The following is a 25,293-nucleotide window of genomic DNA, read 5'->3' on the forward strand; positions in this document are numbered from 1 at the left end:
TATGCTAATCCCCCTCTGTGTACATGCCGGCATGGACGTATGTGGGTGCTGATTTGTGAAGACGACTAATAATACGCAGCCGGTAAGCGTGGGAACGTGCAAACGCTCCGAAGCTCTGTGTCGTTCTGTATGATTAACTGAGGCACAGCACCACTTCACCACTTCTAGAAAAAAGATAAATATATTCGCAACAGACATGATGATCGTCAGAAAGACTGCGAAGATAACACACTGCCAGACTCTCAATGTATCAATCAGCAGTATGTATGCCAACAGGATCCACACTGCATTTATGGAACAGTTCATGTTTTCTTTGCGTGTTCATGTTTGCTGGATCAACCTGCATCAGAAAAAACAAATTCACAAGGTTCTGAAGAACCACTTGGAATAAAATGAGCTTCATGAGTTTGATTTGAACAAAGGTCTTAAGAAATATCCTGAAAAAGTTAAGAATAGAGGGCCGAACTCCTGCCTCCATACATTATTTCAGAAAAAACATACATGATGGTTAATGGCAAGAGATCAGTTACACATACTGGTGCAGTGCCGTTCAAAACATGCATGCATGGCACAGATTATCTGGGTTTACAGATCCAGTCTTAAGCCTCCTGAACGGCTCACAGACTCATCAGAACTGTCCTGATATCATCAACATGTTAGATATTTATGATTACATGAGCACCTTCGACAGACATCCCGGTGAAGCTGACGGTGCTGCCAAGCAACAGCAAACATTCTCGCCCTCAGGCTACAATAGCTAGCATACTAATGTCGACAGACTCTTAAAATCTCACCTCCAGTTCTCGCTAAAGAAAACCCACGTTGCTCATGTCTCCCCATTCATCCAGACTACTTTAACCTTCTGCTTGTTACTTGTTACTGTGACTTTCCACTTCCTGTCTTTGTCTTTTTCCTGTGTTTCATCTGTCTTTATCCCTCCCTCTTTGTCAGTTCATCTGTTTTGTTCCTGGTGTCCCTGTGTTTGCTTCTTGTGTTTCCTGCTCTTGGGTTTTATGCAATTATCCTGGTTTGTACTTCATGGTTTTGTATTTCTCTTTATTTTTTGGGGGGGGGTGTTCCCCTTTTGCCTGTTTTGTCGTTTTGCATTTGGTTCCTTTTTGCTAAAACACACAATAATTTAACAACTGTACATGTTTTTTTTTTCTGTTGATCCACCAGAAGGTTTGTGATGCAGGCTGCATGCATGCTTGTTCTCTATGTGTGCATGAGTGCGCCTCCTCACCAGGCAGCGCTTGACACTCCTGCTGCTGCATCTCCCACTGACAGTTGGCGTTGAGGGAGCAGCTCCTGCAGTTGGCCAGTCTGAAACACTCCTGCTCCTCCCTGCGCTTACACCTGGACGAGTCTCTCACCGACTTCAAACACACACACACACACACAGAGAGACACAGAGGAAACAACATCAGTCCAGTTAAACTTCATCACCAGCGTCCTCTTTTTACAGTAAATGCAATAAACTTGCAGGGATCAATACAGTGTGCAACAAAAGCTGAGAATGAAACGAGTGCGATGGTTCAAACAGGCAAACACAACATGCAGAGTGAGAAGAGAAATCAATATGAGGGACACATTATACTGAGATGTGCTTTTATTGATGTGTTTTATATTCTATATGCTGTTTTTAACTTGCTTACTCACATACAACTTCACCTTTGTAAAACATCAAAGGAAATCTAAAAATCTTTCTGGTTTTATGTTTGTTTCCTGATAAAGTGACTTAACGATGTGTCTCAATGTCAGTCTTGGTAGTTTGAGCAAAGAAAACTACGACCCGTCCTTTAAAAAAGGATGTTACATTTTAATAACCTCTAAGCTGAGTATGTTAATGTCACAATCTCGACTCCTGTTGATTGTTCATCAGATTTTTGCTGCCAATTTCTACATTTTCTGACTTGAAAGGATGTTTTCTGTTTGGTCCCTGTTTCTAGGATGTCAAAAAATAATTTTAATGGATTTTTAAGGCCGTGGGTCATGGATGAGTGCTTTGCTTTTCATGCAGAGTTGGATCATGTTTATTCTTCTTAATGTTTTGTTCTTGTATTTTTCAACATGTAAGCTATTTTCTCATAAACTGCAGCGCATATTTTAGTCTTCTCTTCTATCAAGAGTCTAACAATTGAACAAGCAGGAGCTCTCTGAAGGTTTGCTCTGTACATAAGACAGTATTTATTTTAATACATGCATGGTAAACTGTATATTTGGCTAATCAGAACAGAGACATGTTTGAGGATTGTATTATTTACTTTGAAGATTGAATTTCTACGTCACTTAGTCAAGGTGCCGTCGAAGGGTTTCATGAACCTGATGGCCAAGACCAGATGATGAGAGCAAGGAGTTTTCAGGACACAGTAAAGAGCAGACTTACGTTTATCTCTAATCAAACTGATACATACAGTAATCATCTGCAGTCAAGGCAAGGCGAGTCACCAAGACACCAAACGAAGGAATAATCTCAGGAAAATACCTGATATTTTTAATCAAGGACTTGAAATAAATGTAAATTTGGATTTAGATTGATCTCAATTTCCATACATAACCTAAGGGACTGCTCTGACCTCCGACCTCTGACCTCAACCTCGACCTGCAGCCTAACAGGAAGTGTCAAACTGTGTCAAACAATACACACATGTCCCCTCCTCCGGGCGCCGTGCTTCCACAAGCTCAGCTGATGTTCAGACAACATGGATGGTGGGGGAGACAGAGACAGAGCGCCGCCATGCTGCTGGGCCAGCTCCAGGGTCAACTACACATATATATACACACACACAGATTCATATATGAACCCAGCCGAGCACACACACACAAACAGACAAAAGCAACATGCAGACACACAAACAAAGAAAGACAGAAAGAAGGGTCGGGAGTAAAAAACAGAGAAAGAGACAGAGAGAAAGCAGAATGAGCAAAAGTATGAAAACAAAAAAATACACAAACTCACTGAGCCAAAGTTAGTAATATAAATCATATATAAAGGTATATAAATATTAAATATGACAGGATGAAACAAATATTCTATATAATAAGTTGCATTTTGGTGGCTCAGTCAAAAAAGTGTGTGTGTGATCGTTTAAAAGGAGAACAGCTGAAACACTGATCGGACAAAAAGCCTCTAATGTAACTTTGATATCACCTAATGATGTTTCAGCAGTCTGAACTTTCCTCAGGCCACCACGAGCTCAAAACTTCTACACAAGAAATCTAGAAATAACTCCTAATCGGTAGATAACTGCGACATCGACTACATTCATGCGTTCTCCACAGATGATGTACCCCTTTCCGTTTCGGGGGCAATTTTTTGCCAAAATGTCGCCTCTAACGACATAATACAGACACTGCATTGATCACATTCATGCTCCACCGAAGATCAACCCTTTGGACCTTATCACCGTCCCTCCAGCACCACCCTCGGGACCGACTAAGTAGGTCATTTGTTCCATCAAACATTCTTGTGTTGTCGGGACTGATGAAGACGTCAGCTTCAGGGGCCACTCGGACATTTTTTATCTATTTATTTATTCTTTTCTGTTGGTCTTGCTTTACAGATCCACAGTGCAGACTTACCACGGTGCAGACTTACCACGGTGCAGTTACTGGATGCAGAGATGCACTTCCGGTCCTCACACCACTGACAGCCCCGTGTGTTGGCGGTGCAGCTCGCACAGTCCGAGAACCGGAAACACTGCTCGTCTGTACTGTCTGTGAGAGAGGGCACAGCGCACACACACACACACACACACACACATACACAACATGTATCAACATTTAATTACCATGTTTGGATGTGATTAAAAAGTTTAGATGGATAAGAGAGTTGATTTCACTCTTGTAGGTTTGTAGGATAAACATGCATGTGAGATGAAAGCTGAGGCTGAACACTGATGTGGGACGTGTTAATCGGTCAGACTTCTGATAGATATTCAAAGTTAAAGCCATGTTTGTGGCACCAAAAAACAAATATTTTGACGGGAAGTAGAGCCATCTCCAAAGCAGGTTTTTTTAAGCCAAAACATGATCTTTTCCAAACCCTAACCAAGTGGTATTTGTGCCTAAACCTAGCCACAACATAAGTGCAGTGCTGTGACAAGGGAGAAATAGAAAAAAAAAGTTTTTAACTTATCTGTGATTGGGTTGGACACACACAGACTCCACAAGGTGAAAACATCACGAGCAAACGCTGTCGCAGCTGGTGAAAGTTTATGTTCAGTACAGGTGATTTAAAGAAAATAGGCTTTATCGTTAAGAAGTCTTTTAATGCGGTTGATCAGTGTGTACAGTTGTTCCATTTAAAACTGACAGTCTACCATCAGCATGATCCCTTTTTATATAAACCTGCAGTGAGCACAAACTGCTACTGCATCTACATCTGGCAGAGACGGATGAGGGGGAGGAGATGGAGGAGGGTTCGGCCTGGCTCTAATTACTTCAAAATGAGGTAATTGTTGCAGCGCTGACCTTCTGTTCCTATAATTAGGTATGCAAACAAACTTCAGAGGCCAAATCCTTTAGAATAATTATTATTCTCATGAAAAAATAAGCCTTTTGGGAGCTTTGCTTGCGTTTGATCGTGCTGTTCGCTTCAGGGAAAATATGTTGGAATGACAGAGAAAAATATTTAGAGAGAGAAAATAACAGACACACATGGCAAAGAATCAGCTGAGCAGACAACCTACCGGGTCGTGCAGGGCAGAAAGTAGCAGGGAGAGTGTATTCGGGTGGTTTTGGCTCCCAGGGGACACATCTGCTTTTGACCCAAAGGCAGCGAAGGCCCGGCCCAGCAGCAGCACACGAAGTCGGGTTATAGAAGGCCAGGCAGGACGGAGGAGTGTAGGCCAGCACATCGTTCAGAAGGAGGCCCGAAAAACCCCCGAAGATGTACATGGAACTGCAGAAGAGACAGAGAAGATTATACAGAACCACGGGTGACAGGCATCTGTACAAACAAGCTGTGGGACGAAGAGACATGGAGAAAAAAATAATAAATAATGAACACCTGCAGAGATGAAGACATGATAAGAAACCAGGAGAACCTTTGAAAAATAAAGGTTAAAGAAACCTGGGAGGACGAGCGGCTTGCAGCCTTTTGAAGTTCAAAGCTGACATTTTTGGGCTCAAAGCTGACTTTTTGGTGCGTAAATGGTGTTAAAGGGTCAGAACCATTATTTCCAAGTTCAGCGATGAGTCTCTGAATCGTGAAGTCTCTGAAACATTTTAAGTTCAAGCATGAAGTGTTGTCAATCCCATTTTTGGTCAACTATATTTTAGAAACCTATAAAAAGCCCTGTAGTCTTTGATATTCACTGATGACCTTTTGAAAAAAAACTTTTTTCTGATATCAGGTTATCTATTTGGCAGTTTCTACCTTTTTTGTGCTGTTTTTCTTTCTCTGGCAGTGTGAAAGACAATGCAGAGGTTCAAAAACAACAGTGGATTCTTATAAGAACTACAGCACAAGGATGGAAAGATCGACTTAACAATGCAAGTGAGATACAGATATACAGATTCAAAAAAGGGGAAGGTCTGGAGGTGATAAGGGCAGATGCTGGGTGCATATATACACTGCATCTATAAATAAAGGGTGTAAAAAGAGTTACTGAGAAAACATCCAGATATTGGCAGGATGGGGGAGGTGGCTGCCACAACTTTCTAAACAGAGATTCAGGGAAGACAGCAGCAGAAGAAGTGACAGGAGAAGTGTAAACTGGAACTAAATTTAACACTGAGATAAAGAGATGAGTCCCAAAACAATCTACACAACAAAACTATAATCTGGGAAAGTCAGCGGAGACTCAGTGTTTCCAAAACTTAGAGGACACTGCAGGAAGAAATCAAGGAAATGGAAAAATGTGCCAGGGAATAATGCATCGTGAACAGATGGGTATTTGCATGACTGTAATTCAGTAGTTTAGTGGATTTGTGTTACAGTTTTACACTGCTGAAGTGTCCTTGAGCATGGCAACAAATCTCTGGCAGATGGTGCCGCTGTACCAACTCACCCGTTGCTCACTACGGCAGAATGTCCAAAGCGGTTGACGTCCCGGTGCAGACCCGGTCTGGGGAGGACGGTCCACTCATCACAAGCTGAAGAGAAGCAAACACACATACACAGACTTGTAAAGACAATATTTCAGCTTTGTTGCGTTTGTGAGGCTGGCTCAAGAAGAAGTGAGCTTTATCACGTGAGGCTCCAGGCTCTCCACCGGGCCACGTCTCTGTGGACCTGGCTTTGTGTTTGGAGGGGTTGTCATGGTTAAACAGAAACGGGCCCTCATCAAAACTGCTGCCACACAGCTGGGAACACATTATTGTCTAAAATATTGTTTGATTTTGTAGCTTTAAAGGGAAAATTCTGTTATTCATTATATTTTATGACTTTTTGGAAATAGTCCTGTCAGCTGGCCGCCATGTTGCACTGGCTGCAATATACTCCTTGAGGGCACCTTGAAAATATTCGGTCTCCACATGCTATTTTCCCCTGTTGCTTCTCTGATGTCTGACGTCAGTTTCTGCATGTACTTCAGTGTATTAAGGATTTATATGAACCAAACCAGTGTTGGTGATTATGGTAACACTGGAAGGACGAGGTAATCTGGTTTTGGTGAGTTTTATTTTAGAGTGATGTGTCTTCTATGATGATAAACTTTATGTTTCTGTAAATGGAGTCTGGTGGATTTGACTAGAGCGACCGAGGTTTTTTTTAACCTTTATTATTGCTTGTAAGAAAAGAGAACAGAAGAGGGAGACCCACAGATCAACCTCCTCCCCTCACTTCATCATGAGGAATAAGAAGTCATTATCCAAACCTTTTCATCATCATCGAATTACAGTGATATGAAGAGGAGAGGGAAAATAATCTCAGAGATGACTTCATCAAACACTTCGCACCACCAAATACATCATAAAGTCTCTCTTCCTCTCTCTCTCCCTCTCTCTATCATTGGAGCTATCAGCTTTGCCTATTTTACTATTTGGACTTTACAACGCTCTGATGTTTTAATGACCCCTACGTGCTCCTGTTATATTAATATGGAAATGACTGTGTGAGCGAGCCTTTGGTGTGTTGGTGTAAATTGTGCCATTTAGCCAGATGAGCCTTCCCCGGACATAAACGGAGAGCCGGTAGAGGTGGGGACTCAGGGGCGGCCAGGTTGCTAACGACCTCGTTAAGCGGTGTGCTAATTGGGAGCGCTTGTTTAAGAACGAGGGACACTGCAGAGGACGGGGTGAGAGGATAGAAGGAGGAGGGGGGTCATCCTAATCAGCACCAAGAGCAATGAGTTCATCACTAGCGGGGGTTAAAGGTCGGTTGTATTAACATGCGACACAGAGTGATGTTGATACGATCAAGCACAACTGTGGACCGGTAATACTGCAGCTGCTGGGAACCGTGAACAGGTGCTGTTGTTCCTTCAGTACGGCTTTTCAGACATTACCTGCTGGGTTAGGCAATAAAAAAACACCTGTCCTAACCTGCATGAGCTCAACCACCGGAAGGGGCGAAAAATCTTTGTTGTTGTTTTTCCACCCCGTCCTCACCAGAAAACAGGTCAATGCCAGCAGCTTATTAAGATTCATTTTTACATTTAGCGTGAAGCGGCGACCTCTAGTGGTCGGAGTAATTATGGCAGGAGCACAGGAGGAAGTATGGTAATGTCATTTCTGTCCCGTGTGAAGCCAGAAGTCACTGTTGACTTTTTTAAACTCATTAAACATAAGGAAACCCAAACCATGATCTTCTCCCTGACTTTACCAAGTAGTTTTGGGACCGGACACCTAACCAAACTGGGACTGTTTTACATTGCTGCCCTATAACGATGAAGGTCTGATAAGACAATGGTCTGTAAGCCTCTTGCTGGGACTCTTCAATGGTCGTACAGTAGGTAGCACTGTACGATTGATCATATTATTATCAAGTTCAAAGTGCAATATTCAAATCGCAGTAGCTGTGTGACCAAACAGCATTATAATGAAGTACTACAGTGCTGCAGAGATACTCTGCTCCACAAATATTTTTCTCTAAATGTAAGTAAACAAACAACAAATGTCATATCATCGTTATTTCAACAGTTTGTTCAGTGAAAATGAAAATTATGATGCAAAAATGTTTTCTCCCACGGGTTGTGAATCATATCCCAATCACATCGTCTCAACATGACTTTTTACCAAAGCATGGAGCCAACCTTTCCACTTGTTTAGGTATAAGTGACTGACGTACTTTGAAATAGCTTTATATTCTGACAACATTAAACAAAAGGGACATATCTTGTTACGAGTACTAAACACTAAAATCTATACTGAACTAAGCAAGGCTTCAAAAGTTGAGCGATACAGTAACAACAAATGTTGAACACTGAGGTTGTGAAGAAGGAAGGTGAGAGAGTGAACTCCCAGCAGAGAATAAACTCTCCGCTAAGCAACTTGACAGACAGCTGCAGTTATCATTACACATTTTCCAGTCAGTGGAGATTTGAATCTGTGATACCCTGATGAAATCTCACTCTGGATCTGATGTTTTTTCAGCTGTATTTTAATATAACCTGGATCAAACTGGCACCTCTGCTGAGGTAATCATCACTCAGCAGGCGTTCCAGATGTCTTCTGCGGTGTGGCAACTACAATCCATCTAAAAACACGTCACACACGTGGCGCTGACAGTTTAAATACTTTCCGCTTTAACCACCAAACTAAGCTTCAGCACTACTGGGAAGTCACACAACTGTGGAGGCACAGGTTTTTAAATGAGTTTAGTTTGTTGTCTTTTGTTTTAAAAAGTATTTAAGTTCTGATTCATGAGAACGAGGAGCCTCGTTGTGAGGATGGAGTTTCAGAAGCCCTCCACAGCTGACCTCCAACCTCCAGATAAAAACAGATTACAGCTTCAGTGACTTCTGATCTCATGTGTCGGTTGTACTGAGCACGCACACACACACACACACACACACACACACACACACACACACACACACCTTATCCATCCACCCTGAGATTGATTCTGCCAAATCGTCCACCGAAGAACTGCAGGCTCAACAGATACTTATCGGCCACGACACACACACACAAGCACCCGGACACACACATCAACACCGATTTTAATTTCCTCTCCGGATATGAGAAAGTCCGTGTTAATAATGCATGGTGGGACAGAGAGAGAAACCGTAAATCCAGGGAGAAGCAGGCAGCCGAGTCGGGCTGATTGACAGTTTGATCTGATCTGCACTAATAGAGGACTTGATGTAGATGGGCGAGAGGAGGAGGAGGAGGAGGAGGAGGAGGATTGAACAGCGGCCACTGTCTGCTCCCTCCAATATATCACGGCTCCCAACATCTTCCAAACAAGCTCCCAAAAAAGCCCTGGGCTTTTCAGCGGGCTCTGCCATGTGTGTGCGTCAGGTGTGTGTTTGTGTGTGGCAGACAGTGTGTGGGTGTGTGCCTGTGGTGTGTCAACTTGGCGAGCGCCACGTTTTTAATCAGAGTTCATTTTCCCCCCCAAATCTAATTAGAAGTGTGAGGGTGGCAGGGTTGAGGGGAGGATGGGTGAGGCGGGAGTGGAGGGGGAGCTGGAGGGGGAGAGGGAGAATTAAATCCAAATGAAAAGTGCCTTCTGTGTCGACCTGAATCTAATGTGTGGCAGCAGAAGTGCAGGAGAAGCTAATAACGCCGTGTCGCACCCTCCAAGGTTAGCGCGGCAAAACAAAAACAAATTAGCGCTCGAAAAAAAACCTTGCAGTCGCAGCGAGGCGAGGAGGCAGGGAGGAGGAACGAATGAAGACGCAACAAGGGACGGAGAGAGAAGTGACTTCCACAGGTGGAACAATTTATTATCTGGAGAGGAGAGGAGAGGAGAGGAGAGGAGAGGATATAATTTCCTAGAAATATATCTTGATTGTTGTTTCTGTCTTCTTGCCAATAAAAACTGGTCTGTTAAAAGACGTTTCCTCTCAACACCTGTTTGGGATGCAGGTGTCAGCCACGTTCTGACATCATTAGAAAACTCAAACACAAACTAATATGTACAAATCATTTTTCTCCATTAATCACGAGCGCCAGTCTTTGCCCTCCTCCAGATTCACGCTGCCTCCCTTCATCTGCTTTGCCTTTGTTTCCTCCCTGCACCTCTGCAGTGAGTTAAGGAGGCGGCTAGTGTACAATAAAGTCCAGCAGATCTGCAGATACGAGCAGTAATGAATAAATGATGATATTTATAAAGACAGGGGTGTGTTTGCACAGAGTTGAGGGACATGTAAATACACACATTTACTGCGAGTGTTGATGAGAAGAAGAATTTAACGTTGCTTCCAGCTTCTCTAAGTCGGAGACGCTCTGTAAACAAATGCTTTATTGTTTATTACCTTTTATTTTGCCTTTTATTCACGAGCTTATTATCTGCTTCATCCTGGCATACCTTTATTGTCTTTAGGTAATTCTCTTCCACCGACGTCAGTGCTGCTTTTTCCCTCCCTAAATCCCTCCTTCATTTACTCTTTATTTCTCTCCCGCTCTGTATATCCCTCCCTCCTTCCTTCAGTGCACTGCTGCTCTTATTTCATCCGCTTTCTCACGATCGCTGCTTTATCTCACCGACATCCTCCCTGATATTTCTCCCCTTTATTATATCGTTTACAGCAGAGAGTGACGAGAACAATGTGAGACAGAGAGGGAGTTGGACCGACAATAGGCTCGATGATAGCGCCGCAAAAACAAAATCTTTATTATGTTTGAAATATATTACTTTTGATTAAAAGGTTCAGTGTGTTCTGCAGCTTTTAATCACATCTCAAAGGTTTTTTTTTCCACTTAACATCAGTTAGCGCAGCACATGCACTAATGAACCTCACTGTTATGAGCTCTGTTAAAGGGCCAGGTTAGTTTCCATAATTAAAACGTGGCATTTTACGTTTCTGCAAACCACAGAAACGCTCAAATTTGCACGTGTCATATTGACTTGCAAAACCTGTGACTGCAGTTCAACTCTGTGTTTTTCGGCATTTGTACGTGTGAAACTGTACGTGTGAAGACTTTGGGACCATTTCCAGCCGTGTTTGTGAATTTAAAACTGAACCTAAAGGAAACACCTGCCAGAATGCTATTTTAAAAAAACTGAGAGACCCAATCGTAAAGGAGAGTCAGACTCGATCTAAAAATGTGTTCAACTTAACAGTCCCATAACAGAGAGAAAACAAAAACACTGGCAGGAATAATTAGCAATTAGTAACGAAAAGAGCATCACTGCATCTCATATTCTCTACATTTCACACTTCACACTCACTACGTCGCCTAAAAATACATTCATCTCCTGCGATTATTACGACACAGCACACGATCAGAGCTGATACAGACTCCGCCGGGCAGATACAAAAGGAATCGACCCTGAAGGAATTACACTGAATAAAATTTGGACTCGCTGCAAATAGGGCATAAGAATCAACGATGTAAATGCTTTCTTTGTCAATCAACTGTTGAATTAATTAACTAATTGATTCAACACTAACCCTGTCTGACCATTCAGTTAATGGTGCAACTTCATCCAACATAACAACGACATGACAGCAGCTTCTCCTGCTGAGCCACCAACATGCCTCTGCTTCCTCCTGTCCACTGTAAAGCACCTTCCTCCACTCATACACACCCATCTCTCATTTCTTTCCCTCCTCGTGTCTTCACTGAGTTAATCTCTCTACTCCCTGTTGTTTTTCTCCTGTGAAGACTTGATGTAATCCTTCTTTTTCTCTCCCAAAGCTCCCTCCATCTCTTCATTCCTCTGTCCCTGTCGAGTGGGGGGGGGGGGGACGCTCCTGCCATCTGGTCTACGGTGCGACTGGGTCGCCTGTAATGGGATCCTTAATCATCCAATACTCTCCACCTTTACCGCAGTCTCTGTATCCCAGCTCACTCCTGTAGTCTCCGTCACAGACTCATTAAATACTGTTGCAAAATCCGTATTCAATCCAAAGAATCAGTACTGTAAACACATTTGTATGTTCCTGTGTGAAATACTAAACAGATTGGCTTTGGTGGATGTGTGTGTACAAGGGGCCACTCAGCTGTTGACACAACCAAATACAGTACAAAGTGTGGTAAACGTGGTGATATTGCATATTGGATTATGCAATAACTGAGACTATAGAAACCCAAGACCAAATCATGTATGAGATATTATAAGATTCACCTGTGGGGAAATCAGGTAGCGGGTGGATGTAAGGAAGTGGTTGGCAACTCTATGTTCGTCTAAGGAGGAGATAGATCCCTCCTCTGTCCTGAGGTTTCTTCAATCTTTTTGTTGTTTTTTTTCCACTATGGCAAGTTTGTCCTCACTTGAATCGAGGGTCTCAGGACAGAGGATGTCGCTACTGCACAGATATAAAGTCCACTGAGGCAAAGTGATTGTGATTTTGGGCGAGAGAAAAAACCTTTCAGAGTGCACAGAAAAAAGTCTCAGATCTTTGACTTAAACTCGTAAAAAATGGAGAAAAAAAAACCCCAAAAGTGTTGTTGAGTATAGTAAAGGCCTAACTTTCCACTGCAGGCCCTTTTTCTCAGAGGTCGGTTTGAGGATGGGGCATCGAGCACTGAACATTTCTGATTGGTCGATACTCTCAGCATCAGCATGGAGTTGCATACGACAGCTGGACTGATGAAAGTAGTTTTTTGGACTGAGAGTTAGCTGTACTTTGGTTGGAGACGCGGCTCATGTGTGCAGGTCTATAAGACTTTCTCTTACCTATGTCGTACGCCATGAAGTCAGCAGAGAAGCACTTGGCCCCGTTGCTTAGCGACGTGTCATTGTGAGTGTTGCCTCCGAAAACCAGCACGGTGCCGCTCAGCACCACCGCAGAGTGGAGGTACCGGGCCAGACCGCTCTCCCCGAGGATCAACCTGCACACACACACACACACACACACACACACACACACACACAGAAGAGTACAGCTCAGCATGATGAGACATATTAGGAAAGTGTTAATTTGTCAGATACGTGTGTGTGTGTGTGTGTGTGTGACATGTGTGCATGGTGCCATGTTATTAATGGCGTCTGTCTGGGTGTGTGACCCGGCCTGTGGTTACCCCCCAACTGCTCTTCTCATGGCAGCAGCGCATGCACGCACGCACACACACACACACACACACACGCTAACATACAGAAACAGTCAACACAGACATCGTAGGAGGTCTCAGTCTGCCGTGTGTGACCTCTTTGAGGTCAAAGGTCACATATTGGACACCAACTGTGGTGACCGTCTGCGGCTTCTTACATTACTGCAGCAACTAAAGACTTTGATCCCCTTAAACACACGCTGGACCTTTCTAAAACTTGAACGAGCTGGAATTAGATCACTTTGCAAAGCAATTAATTTTTGTTTTATTTTGTGAAAGTGAGCGAGCCGTGACATAACGACTCGTAGGACTTCATGCCGAGGCCTCTATCCTGCCCTGGTAGACTTGTCAGGAGCTTCCTGCTGACAGAGACGAGATGATCTTTGCGTTGGGACTGTAGCTGTGTAGAATAGCTGAAATGTTTCGGTCTGAGAATTTAAAAAGGTCCACCGGCTCGAGTGACGCCCGACTCTGACAGCAAATACCATCCGGAAAAGTGAGAGCTATGGAAAGACGACAGAATGTGTGTGTGTGTGTGTGTGTGTGTGTGTGTGTGTGTGTGTGTGTGTGTGTGTGTGTGCGTGTACGTGTGAGCATATGTTGGTGTATGCATGTGGCGTGTGTGAGTGCACGTGTGAACGTAAGTGAAGTGAAGAGGAGAGAGCGGTGTAGCTGAGTGTCCTCTTTCATCCATCCATCCATCTGCCAGGGTTCAGTGGAGGTCAGACCTCTGTTCACATCCATCTATTCTCAGCCTGCTCTCCTCTTTCTGCCCCGACCACACTAATGTTCCTTCTCTGACACACACGTAGCATCTTTTTTTATTCATGAAAGGCTCACGCTGAAGATATGTGTAACATTTTTGCATTAAAAATGTCCAGAAAAAACCAGAGTGTGTATTAAACTCTATGGGGTTGTGGACTCACATTACCCACAATGTTTCTAAAAATGTTCAATCTGTGAAAAATGGTTGTTTTATTTTTCACTCAAGCCAACGGTGCATTCAATTTGGACGCCTGTAAAAAAAACTCCTTGTGAACTAGAATGGCACTCAGTAGAGCGTGTACCTCCGCCAAGGTCCAACACTCAAATAAACCTGTTTTTCATCAAGACCCAGCAGAAACCACAGAGAAGCTGAGCTCACATGTACTCTGGTTGAAATAAGCAGTTAATGGATGCATGAGTTCATGCACCTACAGGTTTGCATCATTGCAGATGCATATCCACAGGTGACATTATTCTCTCACCATGTTTTCGTGTGGACGTGGTATCGGTACATGTGGTCCACCAGGCCGTACTTGTTGTTGCTAAGCGCCTTGTATCCCCCGTGGACAAACACGCAGCCGCTGGCCTCGTCGTACACGCTGCTGTGGCCGCAACCTCCCTGGACCACCGCGCCTCCGGCAGACACGACCTGCCACGAGTTAGACCCTGAAACACACACGGGAGAGAGGAAGAGGTCTGATTAATGCACTACGCTCGTACAGAAAGATCAAAGTTGATCACTTAAAAAGTTTTTGATGCTTTGGCAGGTTCTGCTTTTCACTTTCATGCCAAAAAGCGAAGCACTTTCAATTCTGGAGGTGAGATCGAGCGAGGGGGAAGAGAAAAGTTGGGAGATGGAGGGAGTGAGCCAAACAGTGAGAGAGGCCAGAGGAAATTAGAGTTTATTGAATTTAAAAGTGCATCTTTAATAGAGCGGCATGATGCATAACGATTAACTCAGGTGCATAGAAGATCTTATTAAAAAAACAGGCAGGGATTACATCATCCGAGCTGCAACGGATAAAGAAAAAGACACAAACACAACAAACAAAAGCCTCAGAAGGAGGAGGAACTTCAAAAGCCTGAGAAAACGTGTCATCATCTGGAACATTAAACCCCTGAGACCACGAGGAGCACTGCGAGGAGCTGAGAAACTAAGAGGAAGTGAAGTAGAGAGCACTCAGAGAGGGAACATCTCCATACAACCCCTCTAAATGTGTCTTTTTTAATTCAAATGTAATTTGCATCAAGACTCTGCATCTGCATACACCCACCGGCTGTAATTCACCTGAAAGAATACCTGTAAATACTCAACAGTGGGGCTTTGTGCACGACTGCATTGTGAAGACTTCAGAATGACTCAGCGTCAGGTTCACAGAGGTCCGGGCATTTTAAATGCATTATGTTGCTCTGTAGCAAGTATCCAGTAGTTATATCATGTTTGTCTGTTGTCAGTGTAAAATGAGAGTTGAGACAGAGATGGAAAAGGAAATATTTAAAATCCTTTATCATTAATGATTGAAGCCAACATTTCCTTCCTCGTTGTGGATAATTACGTCTTATTTGCAGTGTGTGGACTGCCACACGGTCTTTGAAGAAGTCTTTTTCCCATTTTCCAAAAGCACTTGACACAAATCTCATCTGCACTGTATTACATAGAGCATCCAGTCATCGCTTTTTATTTTTAAACAAATGTTTATGTTTTATATCCAAATCTGATGAACACAGAAATTCGTAAGAGAAAACAACAATCCCTTCAGGCAGAAACGAGTGAGGGCTACGGTGAAACATTTCTCTTGACATGAAGACAAAAGGGAATTTTGTTTAAAAAAAAAAAACGTAAAGGCTAAAATAAATGTTCACATGATGCTGCTTAGGGAACCAAGAAAAATGCATGTTTTCTTTCTTGGCCGACCTTTGCAGCAAACTTTGCTGGAGTCCACTAGATATATTTCAGATATTCTGCTGACCGACAAAAAAACTGAGAGAGAAAAGTACAGGAACACAAAGGTAAGAAAGAAAGACAGAAGAAAGGGACGGACCGAAAAGGAGAGCAGGAAAAGAGAAAGACTGAGACAGAAAGACCGTTTTGATCGTAAAAAACATCAGTAAAACAGGGGAAGAAACACTTTTTGAACACAAAAGCAGTGAAGACAGGCGTCCATTTTCTATTGAATTCCCAAAACACGAAGAAAAGTAACAGATAGTCATCATTTTTCTTCTCCTGGCTGATTTCAGTTTATCCCACTTATGTTGTCATAAGTAACAAGAATTTATTGCATAAAGAAGAAATGCAGAAGGATGTGTTTGAGGCAATTTAGCATCTCATTACAGAGTTTAACAGGAAGTGCTGACAAGTTTGTTTTCTGTCCCACTCGGTATAAATCTTGGCAACACTCCTTTGGATAATCAAATTTAACAGAACCTTCACAAAAGCATTGAAATAAAGTGTTTGTTTGGCCGATACATCATTATATTTCAAATTTTAATATCAAAAATCGCGCCAAGAAAGAGAGATTATGCCAAGAAAACGTCATTGTGATGGGAAATTAAAGAGGAAAAAGAAAAGAACGGAAGAGCGAGTCAGTGACAGACAGCAGAACAAAGACCCAGAGAGAAAGAAACAGGAGAAACAGCGATAGAAAGAAGGGCAACTATGAGGAGACGACAAGAAAGTAGAAGGTCAACTCTTAACTCATCTCTGGCAGCTAATTGCTGTGAACCTGCCTCTCTGAGTGGTCATTAAATCCTTTTACCTCATATTTTACACCCTGCTTCCACTTCCCTCTGTTCATTTCCAGGTTGCGCCGACTCTCAGTCGCCTCCCTGTGAAGCCTAATGATGCTCGGTGCAGACTTACGCTGTGACAATGTCAGAGAGGGAGGAGGGAGGGAGGAGACGGAGGTGGGGTGAAGATGAAAGTGATGGACAGATGAGGGGGCGAGAAGGAAAGGAGAGGAGAGGGTGAGGGGGAGGTAGCAGGAGAGGACGTGGACCGAGGAGGAGAGATGATGCAGGAGGTCAGCAACCCGGCAGATTAAAAGGAAGAAGACGGAGGAGGGAGGTAAAGAAAAAGGGAGAGAAGGAGGGATGAGACGGAGAGAGAGAAAACAGTAACGGGAAGGAGGGAGAGCGAGGGAATGTGGTGGATTCATTAATCACTGTCTCTCCTGCAGACACTCCGGCCCGGGTGCCACCTCTTTTTAATGACCACTCTGTGTGTTTCAGTGTGTGTTTGTGTAGCTGCACTTCAGTCTGTGTTGTGTGTCTAATGGAAGGTGTGTACATGTGTGTGTGTGTGTGTGTGTGTGTCAAAGCTCCAACTCTAATTTTCAGCTGCTGGTTTATTGTGTGACGGCCCCATCTACTGGCTAAACAGAGAATAACAAATAAATGCAGACGCACACTACACCAGAAGTACTGTATGTGGACAGCCATCTGTGAGTTAAATATGTCATCCCACAGCCATGGGGACAACTTATCATTTCTTTTTGTTCTGTTTTCAGTCTGTGCTTACGGTCTGTTTAGGTTTAGGCACAACAACCACTCGCTCAGCGTCAGGAGATGATGATGATGATGTTTTTTTGGCTTAAAATATCTGTTTTGCTCGACGCAAACACAGCTGGAGATGTCCTGACTTCTCGACAGCTGAAAATTGTCCTGAGTTCTCATATCTTGTTGGTGTCACACTTCCAAATGTTGAAACACAGTCCCGAACTGCGGTCCACTGACTTGGCGGGCACTTCCCATCTAAATCTCTCACCTTTCATAATCTCCTCCGACTCCTGGCCATCTCAAGTCAACCCTCCATTCAGAAACAGTTGAAGTTGTCCCACATCAAGCTTCACTCCTCACCACCACTACCAGTGTCCAGGCTCCAGGGGGAAGTCTCCTTCATACTGGAAACACCCAATAAGTCGGCCTGCTTCCCATGGTGGTCTACTTCCTGCCGAGGTCTAAGCTCCAAAGTCTATTCTTGCTTCTCACAATAAAATGCATCTATCTTCATTTCTTCCTCTCACTCATTTCATTTCTATTAACAGTCTCTCCTGACTTAAATGAAAGTCTCATCACAAACATGTAATGTGGTCATGATACGACGCGTCTTCTAGAGATAATAATATGGTACGTGTAACACTTTACAAAGCCTGGCTCACAGACATGAAGCTTTGAGGAGTAAGTTTGAGATTTATCTGATATCTAAAATAAGAGCGAGGAAGCTGAGGCTGAAACCGTCGGCGGAGTTACAGCTCACGTTGACGCAGTTGTTCAGTCATTTGAACTTTTTGTCTTCAGGCCACGTGTGTGCGTGTTTTTACCACATAAAGACTGATGTCAGGTTTGTGTATCACATGATTTCATTGTGTTTTCATTGTAGTTTACTATGTGTTTAATATATGAAGCTAGTTAGGTTGCTCCCAAGTCTGAGGCTGAAAACTTGCATTTGTAAATATAAGTGTTGTTAAATGTTACTGAAGAGCGAGGGCCAGTTTCTGCTCAGTTCGTCCTCAAAGTACAAATAAAAATACAAATCATTTCACAGTTACGACCCAATGAGTCTGTGTTACAACCCACAGCCCAGTGTTAGGATTAAACACGGGCTCTGGGAAATGTCAACATCTTGAAGAGTCCCTGCGTTTGACTTCCATCAATAAAAAGCAATTAAAACAATCACCGGAGGAAACACAATCGATGAGAGCAGAGTCAGCAGGTGCACTCACTGATGTTGTACTCCTGAACTTTGTTGATGTAGCTGTAGATCGGCGAGTAGCCGAAGAAGATCAGCATCACCGGCTCGCCGTCGGCCAGCTCCACCACGTGGGCGGTGTGGCCCTCCAGGGCGTAGGGAGGAGGCGGGGCTGGTTTCCGTGGCGACCAGGTGCGTCTAGGGATGTTGAACACCCACAGCTCGTCCGTCACGTTGGCCGACTTCGCCTCCAGCTTCCCACCAAACATGTAGATGTCATCCTGCAGGAGGGAGAAGACGGTGAGAGACGAGTGTGAGAGAGACATTTTAAATACAGAAAAACCTGATGCAGAAAATATGATCAGTTAGATTATTTGTAAATGTGTTTTGTCTGAGAACTATGGAGGACTGAAACTGACAAAATCATAAATAAATAAATGGCACCATGAATAAATCTATAACAATAATCATAATATTAAAAATAAAATAAAGCATGTGTCGTCAGTCTATGACCTTTAATGTGGATCAATCAATGAGCGAAATGTTGATCTTTGATTGACCCTCATTCACATTATGAAGCAGAAATGTAAAAGGTAAAAGATTGTGAAAATAATAAATGGGGGAAATGCAAAGGGAGAAGAATGAAGAAAGAAATACAGAAATATTTACAACTCAAAAAAAAAAATATTATAAATTAAATGTAAAGTTAAATTTGGCAGATAAATACATTTATTTTTAACATTATTTTTAAAGTATTTACTGAGAAAGTTAATTTAATCATTCAGCATTTATTTATGTGCTTATTTCTAATTTTGGCATTAAACACTGCAGTGAATAAATATTATCTTGTGTCATCTTGAGGCCAAAATGAAGTCATAAATCCTTTTTTTAAACCCACTACTGATTTTCAACCACTTGGGGGCAGTACAACAAGCTGTAAACAGCTCAGAAGAACTAACAATCATTTCAACTGTCAACTAATCTGACGACTATTTTTATGATTCATTGATTATTTGTTTGTTTCATTTAATGTCAGAAAAAAGAGACAAAAGCTTGATCAGTGTTTCCCAAAGCTCAGGATGACGTCCTCAGATGTCTTGTTATGTCACAGAGAATCAGTAAAATATTTGGGGATGAGTTCAATAGTTGACAACTAATCGATTAATTGATTGATCACTGCAGCTCTACTCAAACACACTTTGTTTAGAAGTTAATTGTAAAGAGGATTCCTGATAGCGTTCCTTGATGTGGTTGTTAATCTTCCTGGGGTCCATTAAAGGAATAGTGTCACATTTGGGGAATTAACCTAATTAACTTTTTTGACAAAAGTTAGTTAAGATAATCAAAACATTCACAGTCAGCAGCCAGTTAACTTAGCTTAGCAGAAGACTGGAAACAAGGGAGAACAGCCTGATATGTCCAAGCGTAATAAACTCTTAATCTCAAATATTAACACATTTCAATTATTGATCAGCAGCTTTAAGTCTGTAACGATGAACATACTTTAATATGCGCTCACGTCCACATGAGTGCAGCTTGTCCTGAAGCAGCTACACAACATGGACGAGGATTCACCTAAAATATCAGCGTGAAGCTGAAGGCTGAGAGGTGACGAGTCGGCAGCTCTGGTTGGACGTCTGTTACTCACCGAGATAAAAATAAATCATGCACGTCTGAAGCAGAAGTCATTCCCTTCATCCCTCCTCAGTGTACACGGGGGGTTTAAAGTAAAAACAGTATAAACTGTGCTGCTGATAAATCTTCAGGCTGCAGTCGGACACCGAGCTGCTCACAGCAGAACATTCGTCTTCATTCTCCCTCCGCCCTTCACTGCTTAATGACCTCTTCCACACAAAATAAGCAAGTGTCCCAGTATTTGGACAGTGACACATCATTTGATGTCCCGGGCTGCGAAGTGAGTGATCTATACGGGACACGGGGACGGCTCTGACGTTCTCATTTATTCACAGGTAAAGTGAATAATGGGTCGGGCTTTCAGAGAGTCGAACGATTTTATTTCAGTCTTGAGGAGGTAGTGATTTTTTTTTTATTGAGACATTCGTTGATTATATTTTTAGGTAATTATTCAGTCGACCTACAGTAAAATGTCATAAAAATAATAATGGAGGATCATCAGTGAACGATATCGAGCAGACGGTTTCCACATTTCAATAAGAAATTCTTTAATTTGAGATGATGTAACTAGAGAATTATTTTAATTTCATAAGTTTGTCAAAAGTTTTGATCAGCAACAATAATAAAACTCAACTGATGAGCAGTTTAATTTAGTTTTTACATGAGTGAAGAACGAACTGGTTCATCTTTCACGTCTTAAAGTGCTCTGAGTTTGTGTTCCTGTCAATCAATTGCAGTTCGACTCTTTAAAAACATGAAGGTGTGTTACAGTTCATAAAAAAAAACAAAAAAAAAACAACCCAGGCGAGAGACGGAGGCAGGCAGGCTGAAAAACAAAAGCTTTCACAAAAATACAGATGAAGGCAGGAGATAAAAGTCTGGCACGAAAAACTGGAAAGTCAGGTGAAGTTTTGTAGTCAACGAAACATTTCTGGAGCTTCACGGCAAAACAGCGTCGCAGCATTTTCCTGAACAACAGAAGTAGCTGTAGACTTTTAAAATGTCTCCATCGAAGGTGCTATCGAAGTCTCCGGAAGCCCCGAGATCCCAAATTGATTTGCACAGACGTAATCCATGAGTGCAAAAAGCTAAACAGAGAAACCAATGAGAGTGAAGGAACAACACAGACCTAAATATACAGGGGTTGATTAACTAAAAGGACACAGGTGAGCAGGATAAAGGGCGGGAAAGACAACAGACAGGAAGTCGAAAGTAGGTTTAGGTTTTATCCAAACTAGCAGCAAAAAAGGCTCAAACATTCAACTTGAAACTTTTGTTTGAAAATGTTGAATAAATCCGGAAATTTGCAGCTTGCTTGATTGTGTGTTCGTCTGTGTGCATGTGTACGTAAAGTGTAAATTGCAAAGTTGGAGTTATCACCTGTTACATCAGCACTACATTTACATTTTTTAGCGTCTCGGACAACTTTTCTGAGACGCAGCAGCAGTGTTACCTGGTACAGAGCCAGAGAGTGACCGTATCTGTAGAGGGGGCCGCTGCTGACGGGCACCGCATCCCACGTACTGCTCTCCAGGTTGTAGCTGGAAACAGACACAAATCAAGGGCAAACTGAGCCGGAAAAAAAAGTTAAGATTAATTTGTAGTTTAGTTTGAGGAGAACTCGCAGAGGTGGAATGTTTCATACGTACAAAGTTGCTTCGGATCGACACGTTTTGTGCTTATTCAGTCAAATTTGGTGAAATTTATGAGGATTTCAATACTTTTACGTATTAATTACTATGGTTCTGTGACTCATATAACCTTTTAGCTTAGGTTGTGCAGCATGTAGGGATATGAAGCATTTGAAGTTACTCCATGAAATGACATCACAATGAGCACAAACCCCAATGCACTGGCGTGCTATTTTTACTGCAGAGTTCAGAGGATTAAGTGTCCTAATAAGCTGCTTGAATGAGCTCGTTACTGATCTTATTAATTACACCTTTCGCTGCCGTGACATGGCAAAATGTCTGCAGAGAGACAATAAATTACCCGTTAGATCAGTTTTAGAGGACAGACAAAACACAGCTGCTGAGTCAGACCGCTGCTGCTGCTGCTGCTGCTGCTGCTTACTTGAGGACCATGTGGTAGTTGGAGTAGTTGAACGAGTATCCTCCCACCACCCACATCAGCCCAGAGTGCACCAGAGCCTGATGGGACGCCCGACCCAGAGACTGAGCTGATGGTTTGATGCTTGGCAGCACCCAGAAGGCCTCAGTGGAGGGGACGGACAGAGAGCAGTCCGGACCTGAGACAAAGACAGCGAGGAGAGACACTTTTAAAATTCAAATAGCATCTTTAATATTCAGAATAAGAATAACGTTCACAAGGGGACAGCTCATGGAGAACGTTCCAGACTCCATTCAAAAATCACTCAATTCTGAGAGTTGTTGGGTTTGGAGAAACTTTATAGACTTTGTGAAACGCTGACTACGACTCATTCTTAATTATTCGGACCTTCTTGTTAATTCGGCAAATGTTATACATGAAGGTATCTTTTTATTTGTGTAAAAAACGTTTTTTCAGGGATGTACGTGTTTATTTGCATATACAGCAGAGATGTGAGGATCGAATCACTCGTTAACAACGGATCTGAAACAATCCCTTGTGCTGCTGATACGTGAAAAACCTTTAAATGTGTACATTTTTAGATTGAACCACACAATCCTTTAGCTTCTGCCGACGTAAAAAAGAAAACAGAAGAACAACGATCAGATTTAAGAGCTGAGCAGATGACAGGAGAGCAATGAAATCACTATATCTTTAAAACCGAGAGGCTGAACTCTTCAGGGGGTTTCCGATGAGGCGGCTGGGCCTGATTAATGTTTCAGCAGGTAACAAATGAGACACTTGATTCTTTCTTTGGCTTGGGGGAGGGGGTGGATCGGAGGGAAGAAAAGGGGGAGATGAGACACATAAATATGAGCTCCAGCACCTTTATTACCCCCACTGATCGGGTATATCAGGCGGCTGCTCTGAGGCTGTGCGTCTGTCCCCACCCGGCTCATATCTTCACTTTCAGCTTCCTCTATGAATGACTCATCACTGATTCAGAAAGAGTCTTCACGCCTGGTGGTCTTAGTGTGATTATCTTTTGATTTCTTTGTGAGAGTCAGGTTTTTAGCCTGAACTCATCACAAAAATATTAAACAAACCTTTGAAAACTTTTCAGACGTTTCTGTCTTTTTCGTTATCTTTGACTGAGAACTTATGTGAAACAATTTCCCCTAATTTTCAAGAACGGGGGACAGATACATTAAATTAAAGATTAGATAATTAAACCACACATCGCTCAGTGTTCGTCACTTAATTGCTCAAAAGTTGGGATGTTATTTACTGTGTCTGTTTGTGTCGGGGTCTCAAAGTGTCTTACAGAGTCAACAGTTTTATTTGTTAGTATTTTTATTTTCCTTTTTTTAACTGACGTCCATATTTCTTTTTTTCAGCTCATCTAAGCTCATGAAGATTGAAGATATTAAAGATCAAATTTAGTTTATAAACATTTCAAGCACAGAAAGCAGCTTCACTCCTGTCAGACTTGTGTTTACACCATTAATCCAGCAGGGGGCAGTGTCTCACCAGCTAATCCAGTTTCACAGGCCTGAACTGTCTGGTGGGGTCAGATTAAAAAATATGACTGTTATTGTTGTGTATAATAACATTGGTTCTGGATTGTTTTGAGTGTAGACTCAGCTGTACTGTATACTGATATTAATGTGTGTGTTTTGCTCTGAGTCTCAGATTTATGTTTTGGTAAATTAAGGAAAGACTCAGTTGTCATGTCGGAGCATCAGTGTAACTTACTTCAACAAATGAAGAAATGCATTTTATAGTCCTTATCAGATTTTACCATTTTTCATTAACAAATATAGAGCTTTGGAGAGCGGTAGTATAAAATAATTTTTAGTCGAGCCCACGTGTCATAAATTTGTCCTGCTGAAGGACAGAATCGTCCACAAATGAAACATAAAAAACAATATTAATGAAGCAACATGTATTATGAGCCACGAGACAATATCTCCCAGGATATCACGTCTACTGTTTTATGATATAAAATAATATTGAATCAGGCGTAATGTTGGTTATAAACAGGACAGCAGCTGCTGTTGTGTTTTTTGTTGCCTCCTCTTGTCTGTTTTCATTTCACGTTAATAACAATGAACAAAACACAAACATCAGACAGACCCTCTTCATCACGGGCATCATGGGAAATCTGGTATTTGTTTTGAGTATGAGTAACAGTGCCACTGGCCTCATTTGTAGCAGTAACACAGTTATTATGTATAGCGCTACAACGACATATGGACTTTTTAAAATGTTGCATATAACATCCAAGTGAACATTGATTTGGTGCTTTACAGGACAGAAGACGTCTGAAACCGTCATAAAACTGGGCTGAAGTAGGCTGAAATGAAGATGTTTTAACCATTTTGGTCAGATTTGTGGTTATTTTAACAGCATTTCAGTGATTATATTTCAATGTGAAGATGAGTAATCACTGCATGTTGAAATATAATCATTAAAAAAAGCTGATCAATATTAATATACATCCTCAACATCTAAAACAACCAGATTTAGCCAGTTTAAAGCTCCATACCTACACATTTTTGACCTTTAAATAAAAAAATCAATCAATCATAATCAATGCTTGCTGGGATTATCAGCACATTACATACACTGTAAAATGATGTGATTTTGTATTGTATACATTTCTTTCTGTGTATTTTACAGATTTCCAGAAAAATAAACTTGTGAATTTACATGTCTAATGTAAAATAACATTAAATAATCAGTATCTGTTTTTTCTTCGACATAAAATTACTTTCCAAAAGTTATTTTTATTAAACATGTTGCATTCAAGTTTAATATTGTAAATACAATCAGTAAACTAGATCAAATTAGTGACAAATAACAGTAGTTAATGTATTGGTTCTCTAATTATTATTGTAATTATTGATATTGTGTACAATATTAGACGTTTTCATAACAAAACCTTCGAATAAAAATGGTTATTTTCTGTTACTTACAGTATGTTTCGGCGCCCCTTGCTGCCAGTTTATAACCGTTTTCCTCCGTTGTTTTTTGTTTTTCTTACA

The 25,293-nt window shown here is 42.0% G+C and overlaps 1 protein-coding gene across 3 annotated transcripts in view; it reads right to left on the reverse strand.

Annotated features, from left to right (window-relative positions):
* The window catches only part of atrnl1a (attractin-like 1a), a 247,352-nt gene that overhangs the window by 185,716 nt on the left and 36,343 nt on the right, over positions 1-25,293 (reverse strand). For 2 of the 3 annotated variants that reach the window (XM_084375614.1, XM_084375613.1), the window contains exons 6-15: positions 22,271-22,445; positions 21,651-21,738; positions 18,597-18,843; positions 14,358-14,541; positions 12,737-12,891; positions 6,015-6,099; positions 4,692-4,903; positions 3,599-3,717; positions 2,648-2,764; positions 1,244-1,376 (exon numbers count right to left, since the gene is read on the reverse strand). In XM_084375614.1, the coding sequence (XP_084231740.1) occupies positions 1,244-1,376; positions 2,648-2,764; positions 3,599-3,717; positions 4,692-4,903; positions 6,015-6,099; positions 12,737-12,891; positions 14,358-14,541; positions 18,597-18,843; positions 21,651-21,738; positions 22,271-22,445 (1,515 nt within the window). The remainder of the gene's footprint in view (positions 1-1,243; positions 1,377-2,647; positions 2,765-3,598; positions 3,718-4,691; positions 4,904-6,014; positions 6,100-12,736; positions 12,892-14,357; positions 14,542-18,596; positions 18,844-21,650; positions 21,739-22,270; positions 22,446-25,293) is intronic. The other variant, XM_084375615.1, reaches the window with a different exon arrangement.

This window comes from Pagrus pagrus (assembly GCF_965226575.1).
Source record: "Pagrus pagrus genome assembly, chromosome: 15".
In the NCBI taxonomy this organism is placed as follows: domain Eukaryota; kingdom Metazoa; phylum Chordata; class Actinopteri; order Spariformes; family Sparidae; genus Pagrus; species Pagrus pagrus.